The sequence below is a fragment of the Psittacula echo genome, assembly GCF_963264785.1.
Source record: "Psittacula echo genome assembly, chromosome: 4".
NCBI lineage: Eukaryota > Metazoa > Chordata > Aves > Psittaciformes > Psittacidae > Psittacula > Psittacula echo.
In genome coordinates, this window is record NC_137738.1 from 109,775,526 (window position 1) to 109,791,096 (window position 15,571).

The 15,571-nt window shown below is 39.0% G+C and overlaps 1 protein-coding gene across 7 annotated transcripts in view; it reads left to right on the forward strand.

Annotated features, from left to right (window-relative positions):
- The window catches only part of SOS1 (SOS Ras/Rac guanine nucleotide exchange factor 1), a 56,925-nt gene that overhangs the window by 24,408 nt on the left and 16,946 nt on the right, over positions 1-15,571 (forward strand). For all 7 annotated transcript variants that reach the window (XM_080616157.1, XM_080616159.1, XM_080616160.1 and 4 more), the window contains 2 exons: positions 9,678-9,805; positions 10,781-11,436. In XM_080616157.1, coding sequence (XP_080472283.1) covers positions 9,678-9,805; positions 10,781-11,436 — 784 coding nt within the window. The remainder of the gene's footprint in view (positions 1-9,677; positions 9,806-10,780; positions 11,437-15,571) is intronic.

Genomic DNA, 15,571 nt, shown 5'->3' on the forward strand with positions numbered 1-15,571 from the left:
GGTTTGGCAAGGTCTTCCAAGACAAGAAACTACCGTTTTCCTGACCGAATGGTATTAGGTTTGTTACGTGTTGCTGGAGAAGGCACAGGGTGGTGAAATGTTAGTAGTTTAGGACTAAAGTATCTTTAGGTTGATCCTGTAAGTTTCTTGCTGTGAGCTGCACTGGGCAGCACATCCCAAACTATTTTGGGCTTTGACCTCACTTTGATTCAGTCAGACTCTTGATCCAGAGTGTAACAAATTTAATGAAACTGGTTTGTAATACCCTCTGTAAGTGATATAACCCAGTCCAAAGTGGAGAATCACCAGGTTTTAATTAGTGGAACTTCGGCACTCTGCAAAGTTTTCTTGAGATGTTATATATTGTCTCAAAACACTATATTTTGTTGCTTGTGTTTAGTACAGGCACTGTAATTAACAGATTCTTGCTTTAGTCAATCCTTAGTCATCTTCTATTAATATTAAACCCAGAAAATCACAGATTCTGACTAGCTATGAATTATTTTAAGGAAATATTTGCTTAGCATCAACAAAGGATTTTATTTGCCAAAATCACTGTCTGGTGTGCTCGTGCTTCTTTCCAAACACAGTAACTTGTATGTACCATACTGTTCTGAAGTAAAAGCAGAAGCATTACTGGTTTATATAGCTTGTACATGTAACTGCAGATGAGAATGACTTTCCTTTACATCCACTGGAGATAGTATGCAATTTTATGCTTCTGTGATAGGTGAAGGCCTATCTAGTTGAGGAAATGTAGCTTGACCAAACTGTTGTTCATACGTGATAAGGACTGCCCAAGTGTATTTGGGTGTTTCTTGGGAGAAAAGCTGTGGTGATATAAATATTGGTCTCAAGTTCAAGAAGAGGTTTCCTAGATATGACAATAGGTGAAAAACGTAACTTCTTCATGTGGTTAAGCTATGAAGATTTACAACTGCAGTGTTGTAAAGGTATAGAAGTTGTGTCTTATGGTAGAAGTTGAAGGTGATACAGCCAGGTAAATGGGGTTTCGTATTTCCTTCTTGCTTGTTTGGTTTCATTGACAACATTTCTCTTGCTTTTCTCCTTTAATTGGTCATGGGTTTATGCTTTGGCAGCTGTGTCTTTGGCAGCCAAAGGGAAGATGATGGGGAAAATAAAACTTGCACGTGTGTGTGCAGTTCTTCAACAAACTTGGTTAATCTGATTAATTGGCCTCTCTGAGATGACTCTTGAAGAAGTTGCTCAGAATGTACTTGTTTTTTAATTTCTAGCTGTGGTACTCATTGATGGATTTCCTATGTGTTTGTGTCAGACAAATGTGCACATGTATTCCTTCATTTGTCAATGATTTATGTCATCTGTTTATGGTATTGTGATGGGGCTGTTTGTTGTACACAACAATATTTTGTTGTGTAGCTTTGTTTCTTTTTACACAGGATGTATCTGGGCTTTTGAGAAGCAGATGTCTCTTTCCAGGCACTTTTCTTATGAGAAGTAATTACCTTGGAGAATATTTTTCTCCATTACTCTGCTAAAATAGCTTTTCTGCAAAAGCTGGATAAAATAAAAGTAAAATTAAAGAAATCCTCCTTCCACTTTGCTTATAGTCCTCAGTGACACTTCAGCTGTGTTATTGTCAATCTGCTGCTGGACCAACAAATGTCCTTTGATCCTTTGGAGCAGTGAGTAGCATGGCAGAGGGCCAGACTGTTCTTAACTAGATGATGCCCTCTTTGGAGAGTCAAAGCACTAACTTAACTCCGACTTGACTTTTGACTTCACTATGTAGCTGTAGGGTTCTAGAGTCCTGTGTTCCAATTAATTTTCTAGGAGTACCTACAGGGCAAATTCTTCTCACTACTGGGGGAATTAGGAGAGATCTATTGAGGAAGACTGTTCTCTAGAGTTGGTGGTCGGTGGTCTGTTTCTTGTTTTCAATGGCTGATTATGATGGTAGATAACTCTTAGAGCTTACATGGCAGCAGTTCATGCTGAACTTCCAAGGCCAAGTTCTCATGAAAATAGATGGGTGTTACAGGAACTTAGACAGATTTTGATCCCTCTCTCCCCCAAATAAAAGTTTTGACACAGTCCATCAAGGATTGAATGTTAAGAAGCTTTTACTGTAGCTGAGATATTTGGCTCCTATAGGATGTTAGTTTTTGTGACTGGCAGTCATCATATGGTCCCTGATGAACTTGTATTGCTGTATAGTCTTTTAATAGCAGTAGTGTATCTGCCTATCCTCCTGCCTCTGTTCCTGTCATCTTCTCTACAAAAAGGAGATCCTGAGAGACTGCTATGGTTGAGATTCATATACTTGATTTCTTCAGTGGAGATGTTTCTGGACACGGGGCTGTCCAGAATTGGATTTAGTCCCATTACCAGCATGCTTTCTCTGTTTGCTTTTATAGCAGTGCAGGTCTGTGTTTTCTGTCAATACTTTGATATCTTCAGTGGAAACCAATGAAAAGATGTAGGAAATGACAAAAACAAGTAAAATAACAAGCTGCATTCATGGTTTCTGTTGACCAAGTCTACAGATGGGATTTTGATTGAAATCCCTAATTTCGTCTGCTGACTTTTCCTTAATCAACAGGGTTCCTCTTAAAATCAACAGGGTTCTACTGTTGCTTCCAAAAATAATCTCTGAAATTGTGAAACATCTTACATAGCATTCAAAAATGCATACATTCCTATCCAAACACAGAGGTGCCATCCAGTTGAGCTTACGTCTTCCAAACTTGGCTGGCAAAGATCATTCTTAAATTGTGTCGAAGCAGTGAAAGTGGATTTTAATCCACTTTGGAATTACAAAAGAGAAAGGGAAGATGTTTTCAAATTGAATTGTCTTTACTATGATGGAAAAGGTGGGGGAAGAAAATGGAAGACCTCAATTACAAGTGTTGGAAGCACATAGGTAAATATTTTGTGATATTTGAAAGACTGATCTAACTAAATGTTACCAACTTAATTATGAATATAAAATTTCTAATGTATTCTGCAGGTCTGCTAATAATGATGAGACAAACCAAAGTGACAGTAAGAAAGAAGAGAATTTCAGAGCATGAAGGCTCTGGAAGGATCTGTGTGAACTTGTACGTTTGTTGCAGAAAGGTAATGAATCTGCTGTGGAAGAGACATCAGTATATGCAAAAAAACACCCAGATTTTTAAAGGATGCAGAGCAGATGGGTTTTCCAGAAGACAAGGCCTCCTGTAAACTAAGTGGCCATTCCCCTAGTAATGGAATCTGGGCATATAAAATACGTATATGGCAGCCAGTAGCCTACAAAAAGTCTGAATTGCTTAGGAAATGGTTTCATGAGAAGATGAAGGAACTTACTTGAAAACAAGGCTTTGTTTTTGTATCTGTTCCTTGATGAAGGAAATTTTGATTGTGTAAGCTCAGTGAGAACTGCTCACATGTGTGAATCTCTTCACAGGTGTAGAAACTGAGAGCATACTCTTTCCTGCTCAGCAGAAACCAGTTAAAATACCTCGCAGGCTGCAGTAGTGCTTGAGCAGACCTGATCTGGAATTTGGTTTCCTGACAGGATATACCCATTCATGGGAATGTTAGTGGCAAATTTGCCGCGTAAGAAACCTGTTTTGGAAAACTTAAACTGTTGAATTGTTGAATGTTAATTGACAGACTGATGTGGTATATATTTCTGAATAGCTCTTCCTTGACTCTTCCTCACTGTCTGTCCTGATTTGAAAAATGGCACTTACTTCAGAGTACTGTAATCTATTTCTGCAACAGATTTATTTCGTTCCTCTCTCCTCAAATATGAGTATCTACATTGAGTTATCAATGTAGCAATTCCTTAAATTCTCATGGTTTTAATCCAGATGGTTTCACTTTTTTGGGCTCAGGTGAAGTTTTTACTTAAAATAGATCTCAAAGATATATGGAAAATTTAAGTCACATAGTCAAGCTGTGAAAAAACTGGGAATCTTGTACTAAAAGGTGAAATGCTTCTTGTTTTCTTCTGGTTTAATGATTTACTTGTACAGTATACTTCCCAATGGGCTGACTGTATTTGACATACAAGTTAAAACTTAGTGTGAAATAAAAGATGATGGCTTTTTAGCTTCTCTCTGTCTTTAAAATGTACTTTCAAGACAGTGCTGGACCCTTTTTGTAACCAGTTATCTGATATCTGAGATTTGATATTTGACATGCTCATGTAAATTACGTGATTTAATGTAATTTTTAAAATTAAACTGAGAAGGCATAGTTAAACTTTGAGTGGAGAAAAGGTTTTTATAATTACTTCAGTAATTAAGTCTGGATTCATTCTTAATGCTAATAACTCTCCTGCTATATTGTGTATGTAAATAAACAGTTATATAAATATATGCCTATTTTTACTGCACTGTACTCAAAACTGAGTTTATATGAAAACAAAATTACTTTTAAAGTTTCAGTGCATTAAAGCTGTGTATGTAAGTGCAGGAATATGGCATGTGGAGTTCCCCTTATTCTTCAAGTCCCTTTTAGACTGCTAGCATTTCCCAGAAGTGTATAGTGATCCCTGCAGTTGTCAGCATTTGCTGTTCCAGCTTTTCTAACAGTCAGACTTTCTGAACAGTCTGTGAGAGCACTTTTTGCCCAGCATTCCTCTTGCTTGTTCTGAGCTTTTTATTATTTCAAGGAATTGCAGAAAGTCAGAGCTCTCAGGCAGCTCAATACTATTGAGCCTGCTTCCAGCCTGCCTGCATTTGCCAGAGAGGAAAAACCTTGTTCATTGTTATTCTCGATCATAAAATAGACTGTTCCAGTACTACCCTTGGGTATGTACCCCATTTTCAGAAACATGTTGAAGAAAATGGTGAGGCATTAGAACAGATGCTGGACGAGCTGGTGTCAGTGCACTTCATGTTCTCATGAACATTGCTTACTTATGTGGCATTTCCCTGCAGAGCAGATAGGTCACACTACATATCAAGCTTGCTTTGCCAGCTATGCAACTGTTCGTTGCCTTGCTGTGGGCTTCAAAATGTCTGAAGAAATTGCATGGTGGATTTTGAAGAGGTTTCTCTGAGGCAGTACTAGTTTGAGCTTGTTGTTGAGTGTTGTGGTGTGCAGCTCCCGCTTGTAATGTGGGACCACCCACTTACATGTTAAACACATTAAAGTTTTGGGGGACAGTGAGTTTTGTTAGCACCTGCAATCAAGTGATCTTGAGTTAAGCAAATTCAGTTACGATTTCCCTGCCTCCCATATGCTGTTGTCTGTTGTGTATGGAAGCTTATTTGTGATGTCTCCTCACATTTGAATTGGGGAACCTGCAGTTCACAAATTTCAATGGTTAGACTTAGAATAAGCTCCTAGGAAGCCAAAAGTCTAGGTTATGTAAGCTCTAAAGTACATGATTATATATCCATCGTGACACCCACTAGTATTGTTATACCTGCATATTCTCATAAGTAGAAATGTATTTTCTGTCATTGTCTTTCTAGACACATGCTTCCCTGGCAGTGTAAATGAAGGACTGCCATAAGTTATTTTTTGCACTGCATGAGGAAGATTTCTTTTGTGTCTGTTTGGAATTTCCCAGTTTTATGAACATCTAATCCTTGTGTTAAGCAACAGGTAGAACAAAATACCTGATCTTCCACTTGATATCTCTGCAGGGCTTGTGGCCTAGAATGTAGAATACTTTTTTTAATTAGAAACTTCCCTTAGCGGTCAGTTTTCCCAGTTTGTTTCCCCTGAATGGCCAGGATGCTGTGCCTATAGTGTGTGAATGGTTACAGTCGTTATAAACTAGTATTTTTCTCATCAGGTTATTAAAACGGCAATGACTGTAATACTAGTGATAATCAGAAATCTCCTTCCCGTAATAATACAGTATTCCTCACAGGACACCATCTGAAAAAATATCCGACCACCACACCACACTTGTATTTAGCATCTACCCGGTTGGGTCATTAGGGGGCACTGCATAGCTATAGAAGAATCAGTGGGATTTGCAGAGAAACTTGGATGCGGTTCTGGTGATGCCATTTCACTTTCCTTAACCTACTCTTCCAAACTGTCTGCAGGTAGTTTAAGGTGAAATTCTTTGCTGTAATTTAAGCTTAGTTCCGACTAAGACTGTTTCTGATAGCGGTTTATGGCAGTTGTGCAATGCTGGACTATATTCTTTGAAATTCCTTTTCTGTGATCAGAGAAGTGTCTTCACAGCACTGCCGGATTTGTCACTTGTGTTGGTCTGACACTTAAGAAGATGCATACTTCTACACACTGCTTTCTGAATGTTAAACCTGGAACACAATCACACTCACTGGACTTTGATTTAGTTTGCATATGCAATTGAAAATATGGGTTACTTCCAGTGGATCCTGATGGGGAGATTCTAGTCTTAACTGCTTTCTCTCTTGCACTGTATCAAACATGTATTTTGCTTTTGGATATGGACTTTTCTATGATGAATACCAAAATTTTTGCAACTGGAGAGAAATTGGTATAAAAAGGATTTTATAAACTCAGCATAGGAGCAGAACGCTTTGCAGCTGCAAACATTAATCTATACCAGTATGTTTGCGAAGAGAACGTAAAGGGTACTGTAGGATCTAATAAGGTCTGATTTCAAGGACGCTAGGCTAAAAAAATCTTTTCCATTATTGAAGGTAGCTACCTGGAGATGATAGGCAATCCAGCCAAATTCTTCTGATGGAAGTTGGCAAAGAGGCAGCATGCAAGGCAAAGAGCCTTCATTGACTCTTGTACAGGAAAGATGCAAAATCTCAGAAGTAGTTACATGTTTTTCTTAGCTTTCAGGACTTCTGCCAGCACTGCTGTACCTGCCTTATTTGTCTGAAGTCCTTTCTAAACCTATCTGATATGCATAACTGAAGCAAAGGAAGATGGTACCTCTGTGTTAAATCTAGAGAGCAGAGGAATATGATGAGGGTAGTCTCTTTCATCTTGGAGTGATATATTCAGTCTGTGGATTGAGAGCAGCCCTGAGGACAAGGATGTGGGAGTGTTGGTTGATAAAAAGCTCATCGTGACCAGGCAGCATGCACTTGCAGCCTAGAAAGTCAACTGCATTCTGGGCTGCATCAAAAGGAGCATGGCCAGCAGGTTAAAGGAGGTGGTTCTACCACTGTACTCTGCTCTCGTGATACCTTGTATGGAGTACTGTGTTCAGCTCTGGGGCCCCAACACAACAGGGACATGGAGCTGTTGAAGCAAGTCCAGAGAAAGCTACAAAGATGCTCCAAAGCCTGAAGCACCTCTGCAATGGAGACGGGCTGAGAGACCTGGGCTTGTTCAGCCTGGAGAAGTCTCTGGGGAGATCTTATAACAGTCTTCCAGTACGTAAAAGGAGGCCTATAAGAAATCTGGGGAGGCATGTTTTCCAAGGGCCTGCAGTGACAGGACAAGGGGGGATGGCTTTGAACTGACAGGGGAGATTCAGATGAGGTGTTAGGAAGCTCTTCCCTGTGAGGGCGATGAGATACTGGTTGCCTGGAGAAGCTGTGGCTGCCCCATCCCTGGCAGTGTTCAAGGCCAGGTTGAATGGAGCTTGGAGCAACCTGGTCTAGTGGAAGGTGTTCCTGCTAGTGGCAGGGGGGTGGAACCAGGTGAGCTTTAAGCTCCTTTCCAGTGCAAATCATTCTCTGATTCTATTCTCCCTGAGACCTTCTGGGAAGTACTGTCTGTTGTGGTGCATTGTTAGCCCTATTTCAATGGTTGTCTCATGCCTAATGCTGCTTAGATGAAGTACATAACAGATTATACTGCATAAACTAAGGCTGCCTAGAATAAGCCATGTGGTCATCCTTATGGCTGAAACAAATAAAATAGTCTTTGTCACTGACAGCTATTGTACTGAATGATTAACTCTGGTCAGGGGAAAAAAATAATGGTGTTCTATGACCAGTTGAAATGTCAGACATGAGTATGTTGTGTTTAGTGGACTTTGGAGGACAATACTTTCATTTTACACTGGAAGCAAACTGTGTGATTGCAGTGCTACCAAGGTTGTCTTATTCTGGTCCATGCTAGCCTATCGCTTCACTTATACCACCTCTGTCAAAACAAATCTTTCAGTACTCTGGAGCCAGTTCTTAGTGTGTGGTTGTCTTCAGTGCTTATCTCTTAATAGTCCTGTAAATAATTATCTCAGTTTTACATCTAAGCCACAGCTGTAGTCAACAATTTTTTTCACTAACTAGAATGTGAAACATCTTAATGGTTAAATGAAAATTTAAGACTAATATCTTAGGGTGAAAACATGGCAGATCTTGTTTTATAAAACTTCTCTGTCACAGAGCTAGTTAGGCACAAAAGTATTAACTCTTCTTGTCCAGTTATAGTTTATAAATTTATTGTATTTTTTTGTCCTTTAAAATAAGTTAATATATGAAGGCATAGTGTAGCTGTTTGCTAAGATAGGGACATACATATCCTGGGTTTGCAATCTGGCCATGGTTAGATGCCCCTGTGTTTTCTGATGAACAGCCAAGCAACTGCTCCACAGAGGAAGAATATTTGCCTCTCTTCAATGTCCCTCTGGTTATTTTTTTCCCCTTTGCTTTTTTGTGTGAAAAAAAAAATAAAAATCACAGTCCTGTTGGATTATAAACTGAACACAAGTCTACAGAACACCCTTAGAGCAGTGAATGCCTGTATTGCTTTATTAGCCATCAGGTTGAGGGGAGTGGCAGTGCCTACCTGTTCAGGATGAGCAAGGCTGCATCAGGAGAACCACATCCAGCTTAAGCTTTCAGTTGACATTGGTATACTGAAACAAACTCACTGGAAGGACCTGTCAAGATGACATGAGGAATAGAACATGTGATGAAGGAGAAGCTGGGGGAGTGGGCTTCCTCATTCTGGAGAAAAGGAGGCTAAGGAAAAGGGGAAACCTTCCTGGTGTCTTTGACTGTTTGATGGAGTAGGGAAGACAGAACTACTTCTCAAAGCTGTGTAGTGCTTCTACTATATATTCTACTGTGAAAAGTCAATAAAGGAAATCCTGACAAGGTATTAGGAAAATTTTTTTGCCAAGAGGGTTTCAGACACTGGAACGGATTGTCCAGAGAGGTTATGGTCTCTCCATCCTGAGAGAGTTAAAAACTCAGTATGGCCCTATAGGGCAACCTGATCTGCAGTGGATCTGGAGGTTGGATAAGGTAATCTCCAAGGTCCCTTCCAACCTGAATTATTGATTAGTCTGTTGTTAATGAGGTGAGAGCCCTTGTAATCTTCTGTTTATCCATGTGTTGAAAGAGTTTTCCTTAGCTTTCAGTCCAGCTTGTCTGTTACAGGTGTGTCACAGACATACAGCCATACCATAGATTTGCTCCTGTGGTGTAGAGTGGTATGTGTGGGGATTTCCTTCCTCGCTGTTCCTCTTAAGATGTAACATATCAAATGGATTCTCTTTTGGAGATGTAAGGTAAATCAAGCTAATTTTGAGGTAGATAGCACATACCTGAGTGTGTCTGTATCTGGGGGACTAGTGGCTGCTGTTCTTGTTTTACTGAGATAAAGCTCTTAGCAGATCTCTCTTGCCTGTGTCAGTAATGCAGTTTCATTAACTTCAATAACAAGCAGGAGCATACAAAATCATCACGTGGTTGGATTTCTTCTTCCTAGGTCAAACTTCTGTATTTCAACAAACCAAAATGCTTGTAACACTTTTTGTATTTGACTTTCAATGTTCACAGCAATTGGAAGAAAAAAGTGAGGATGAAGAGGATAAAGAGTGCTTAAAGCAAGCAATAACTGCGCTACTTAATCTTCAAAGCAGTATGGAACGGATATGCTCCAAAAGTCTTGCAAAACGAAGGCTTAGGTAAGCACGTTTCCATTTTTCCTGCTTTCTGCTCTTAATGCTTTGCTATAAATCCAGGGCTCCCAGTTTCCTCTTTTAGTAAACAATGAACAAAATAGTTTGTGACAAGCCTGCTTTTTCAGAGGAAGTGACATCAAAGCCGAGATAATCTGTTATTGTTTTAAAATTGTTCTGGTTTCTATGTGTGTTTGCATACTAATAGTTCAGACGTTCTGAGAATTCCCCGGTAAGTAGAAGGTTACGGCATTTGTGGGGTAATTGTGCTCAGATAATGAACGTTCACTTAAAAATACTGTAGAAGTGCATTTCTGTGGGATTAGAAGGGAATGTTCTTGAATTTGAAACTACTTAATCTGAAGTGTTTTGTGCAATGCCTAGTTAAAATTACCACTGGATAATAGAAATAGATGCATAGGTAGCTAGTGCTTAGATGCTCTGTTGTAGCAAATTCTTGGATTATAGCATCAGTTCTTTGATTTAATGCTAACATTTGTGCAGTTATTTAAACATGTTAAAACTTCGCTTTTGCTCTTAAAATTGTTTCAATATTTTCTTTACCAAAGAAGTTCTGTGCTGCAAGGTGGAATCTTTAGTCTTGGACATGGATGATTTTAACAGCTTATTTTCTCTAAATGTGCTTCTTTCAAATTAATGCAGTCTAAAATTGTTTTGTTGGCTATGGAAATGAGTGGTTTGTTAGGCTAAGAAGCACTAATGGCTTGCCTACTTCTGATTGTCCATGTTTATGTATAACATTTATTACGTAGAAGATAAGTAGAAAATTTATCAGATGAGTTACTTAAGCAAAACATTAGTCAAGACTTGCAGTGGTGCTGATACTGGCTGCTGAAACTGCATTCTCAGTGGAATTCTCACCACTCAGGAAGATGATCTTGTGTTTTTGCTGTTAGTGGTGGTTGTGGTTTTTAAATACATGTATACTAATAGGCTGCCTTTTTCCCATCTTCACCGAAGTGAATCTGCATGCCGGTTCTATACTCAGCAGATGAAGGGGAAACAGCTGGCAATTAAGAAAATGAATGAAATCCAGAAAAATATTGATGGCTGGGAGGGTAAGGACATTGGACAATGCTGTAATGAGTTCATCATGGAAGGAACACTCACACGTGTAGGAGCAAAGCATGAGAGGCACATATTTCTATTTGATGGCTTGATGATTTGCTGTAAGTCAAATCATGGCCAGCCAAGACTTCCTGGTGCTAGCAATGCAGAATATCGTCTAAAAGAAAAGTTCTTTATGCGAAAGGTACAAATCAACGATAAGGACGACACTAACGAGTACAGACATGCTTTTGAAATAATCTTAAAAGATGAGAACAGTGTTATTTTTGCTGCTAAATCAGCTGAGGAGAAGAACAACTGGATGGCAGCATTGATATCTTTGCAATATAGAAGCACGCTGGAAAGGATGTTGGATGTAACAATGTTGCAGGAAGAAAAAGAGGAGCAGATGAGATTTCCAAATCCAGAGCTTTACAGATTTGCAGAACCCGACTCTGAAGAGAATATTGTGTTTGAAGAAAACATGCAGCCCAAATCTGGAATCCCCATCATCAAGGCAGGAACTGTTGTCAAGCTTATTGAGAGGCTGACTTACCACATGTATGCAGGTGAGGCACTTCTTTTATATAGCCAAAACTCAAGGTGGTGACCAGGTTTTGTATCTCTTTCTCTGCTAAATACATGCAGCAAAATATATAAAGTTGTAGAAATTAAATATGCTTTGCAGTGCACATATTCTAACATGCTTTTTGAGTTATGGTTTTGAGATATAAATATGCATCACTGTAGCAGTTAAAAATATGAATCCTGTTTGGCTGAATATAGTGGGATATGCATAAGGTTATTCTCATCAAAGGGATGGGGGATCAGGGGCCTACAGGAATTGAGCTCTAGACAATACTTTTTCCTGTATGCCCCAGGCTACAAGAATTGCATTCCCTTGAGACTTACAAAGCTGGGTGGCACATGAAGCACTAGCATTGTCGGAGAGAATTATGGGCCTAGTCTTTTCAGTTATGGGTTCTACTCTTATCTAATATTGTGTCCATGCTGGCATGTTATGGAAAAGACCAAATACCAGGTTCCTAGAAGAAGTCACTTGCATAATTTGGCCTTAGAACTTTGCCTTAATCAGAATTTCAGTGGAGATTTGATTTAAGGACTTCGGGTTTCTGTTTGTGTTGAAAATACATTGAAGGCATTTATGTGATCATCCAGTCCAACCTCAGGTTTTTTAATAATTTCCCAGGATTTTTCTAAGCTGTGATGAAAAGCATTGGGCTTGGGTTTGGGTTTTCTGTTTGTTTGGAGTTTTTTCTGCCTGTATGTCAGTTGTTCTAAAACTTCAGGCATCTTGGCATTTGTGCTTCTCATATTCAATTGTAGATTCTTTTGTTGTTGTTATTTCCCTTTCTTTTTACTCTTTGCACTCTGATTGTACTCCTTTGACTCTAAATTGTACTCCTGCAGCTCAGTCCTGAATACCCTGCATAATCCAGGAATATTTGTTTGGAAGATGTGGGGAATAAGCAGAATATAATTAATGTAGTATAGTACTTTTGTTTATTTTTAAAATGCTTGTAAATATGTGTTTACTCCATTATGTTTATTGCTCTTCTCCACATTTCCTTCAGTTGAGCTTTCCTAACACATATTAGAAACCCAAATGCAATATTCTGTTGGCAGTTCTTACCAGAGTGGTTTTGTGCCTGTCGTCATTTTCTTGTAACTTTATAAACTTCCAGCTCTTGACTTTGTATTCCACAGTCATGATTTGTGACACAGTTTTATGTTTTGGAAAGCTAAAATAAAACAATTCTTCAGCCTTAGAGAAAGGCAGACACTTTTTGGTTTTTAGAGCTAGCATTGTATTTGGCAGAGAATTGGCAAAAAAAGTACTTCATTAATGCCCTTGTGAGTATTTGCTCTGCTTTGACTAACTTGTGCACCATTGAGAATTGCCCTTTCCATATGTGCTGGGACTTTGATGCTATAGCTGGCGGTGTTCAAGGCCAAGTTAGACAGAGCTTTGATGACATGGTTTAGTGGGAGGTGTCCCTGCCCATGTCAGGGGGGTTGGAACTAGATGATCTTAAGGTCCTTTCCAACCTTAACTATTCTATGATTCTATGATTATTCCAAGTGCTAGCAGTGCTCTCCATGCATCATTTCTGTCCTGGGAGCCACAAACTACATTCTCCAGCTTTGTAAAATAGAAAGGCCTGTTTTTAAGGAGCATGTGGCTTCTTGAAATAATCACTTCTGTTGCATTTTTTGCATGTCTGTTTGCCCTTGCTAGCACATAGGACATCAATGGAGCATTCAGATCAATTGATTAGATCCACCTTCCTCCACAGTCATTTAAATCCCTGCTTGTAATAGCCCTTATTTAATAAAGCTTTAAGTAGGTTGCTTGAAGCCTAACAACATACACCTACAAGGTTGCTTGAAGATATATGTGACATGGACCAAACTATTTTATGACAAAACTGAGAATGCGGGTACTGTGGAATAGGCTATCTTCAAAAGAAGAAAAATGGTTGTCTTGTGATATATTTGGCCTGCCTTTGTAGCCTTAAAGATCTTAGTGAAACATGCATGGACCTGATGCTGAATTGCTAGGTAGCACATGATTTCTTAACACCCTTTTCTTCCGTTCAATACCTTCTGTTTTATTATTGGTTTTTCTTTGAGGAAAAATTAATTGGTCTAACCATTCTGTGCTTTTTCTGTGCTATTCTATGTCTTTTCCAGGGGAACAAAGAAATAGAGCTATAGTGACTCAGCCAAAATGCTCTGTTGGGCAGGAAACAAAGATCCATTTACTATGGAAATCATTCAGTGTTTTTTTGCGCCTTATGAGATGCAGTGAGTAGGGCAACAACTTTCCAGACTGACCCTTTAGCTCTTCTTTCATACACTTACCAGCTGAGTTCAGGACTTCTATTTTGCTTGGAGATGTGTGAAGATGAGTACTCTGGTGATACCTAGCCAAGCAGCTACAGACTGTAGAAAGGCTCTTCTTGTTCCATGCAGGATTATGTATGTGTGATTGTAATCTTGAAAGAATTTATTAACTTTATATTCATATGCCAGAATAGCAAGCCCTTACTTTCGGAGGTGACTTGTCTCAAATATGTGTGACTGGTTAGGCAGCCCTTGATCTGACAGTCTAAAGACAATATTTACTGTAGCTGTGACTCTTTGCTAGGTTTTTATCTTCGTAAGTCAAATACTATAATTACAGATATAATCATAGAGGTGGTACCAGTCTGTTGCAAGTAGCTGAAGAGCAATTTAGTTAGTTGCATATAGAGGAGTATATGGGTTGTGTTCAGCCAGTAGTCTCTTTTTTGTCAGTCATAGAATGATTTGGGTTGAAAGGGACCTTAAAGATCATACAGTTCCAACCCTTCTGCCAGGGTCAGGGACACGTCATGAAGATCTACACAGTCCATGTCATGTGTAGGTATGGGTGTTGGACCTTTTATTTTTCTTCCGTCACCTCCCAGACAATGCACAAACCAGCTGAAATATTCCTCTGTTTAGCTGTGGAACAGGGACCAAAGCATTGCTTTACCAAGCAATGCTGCTGGGGATAGGAGGCATCCAGCGAGAGTGAGGACAGGGAGACAGCCGTGATGGCCACCTGGCCACAAGGTATGTCAGATTGTCCAAACTCTCCTGCTATAGAGCAGCAAAGCAGGGAAAAATCTCCTCAGCAAAAGCAGCTTTCTGTATATTTTTGCATGAGAGAAACTGCCCTTCAATTAGAAATTCAGGTTCTGACCCTACTTGCATATTTTAATGGGGTTTACTTGTTTTAAATTGTTTCTGCATTAATTATTTCGTCCTTTGCCTGTTTCTTGTTTAAGAGCAGCTGGGTTAGGTGGTACCAAGATTTGAAAGCTGTGGCAATTTTTTTTATGTATAGGGCAGTGCTCTTCTATTTTTAAAGCTTTGATATGTTAAGAGTGCTTGTGCGTCATCATAGTGTCCGTTTCCTTTCTTAAGGAATTCAAGGGTGATTATTTATAAATCCTTGTAGAACAAGTTATTGTTCTTTTTTAGCTTTCAAATTGGCTGTATTGAAGAGAGAATTATCACGTGAGCAGACATCCTGACTAACTAGTGTTGTCTGTATTTTTTTAATGCTTGCTTGTACACTATTTTGACAATTTGTACAATTGCTTATTGTACACTATTTTGACTTACAGATTTTGCTAGTGAGATAACAAGGTTAGATTTGATTTTCTGATCTGCTTCATTTGAAATTCAATATGTATTGTGGGTTTAACCACTGACCCTACCTGTAAATAACAATAGCTATGACTCAGAGCTTGCAGTGATCTGAAGACATTAATTGCTGTGGAGGCTTTCTTTTTCATGTAGACAAAATCTGCTTAGGGGGATGCTGTGTGCAGATTAAAAGATGTGAAAACATGAGTTACTGCACTTCTATATTTGTCTTTTAGGATAAAAAACCCTGTTTTTTTCATGATGAGGATGATGGGTCAGGGATGATTTTCTTTGTGCATAAGGATTTTTGAGTTTTGCCTTTGAAAAGGATTTTAGACTGTACGGTTTCAAGGAGAGGTGGGAGAGGCATTATCATAAGAAAAATGGCTTAGTGGAGGACATAGAGATAGCAAAACAGAATAGTCAATTGTTTAAGAAATGGGAATTGGCATACAACAGAAATGCAAGGAAATGTGTGTTACACAGTTGCATGGTTAATCTGTG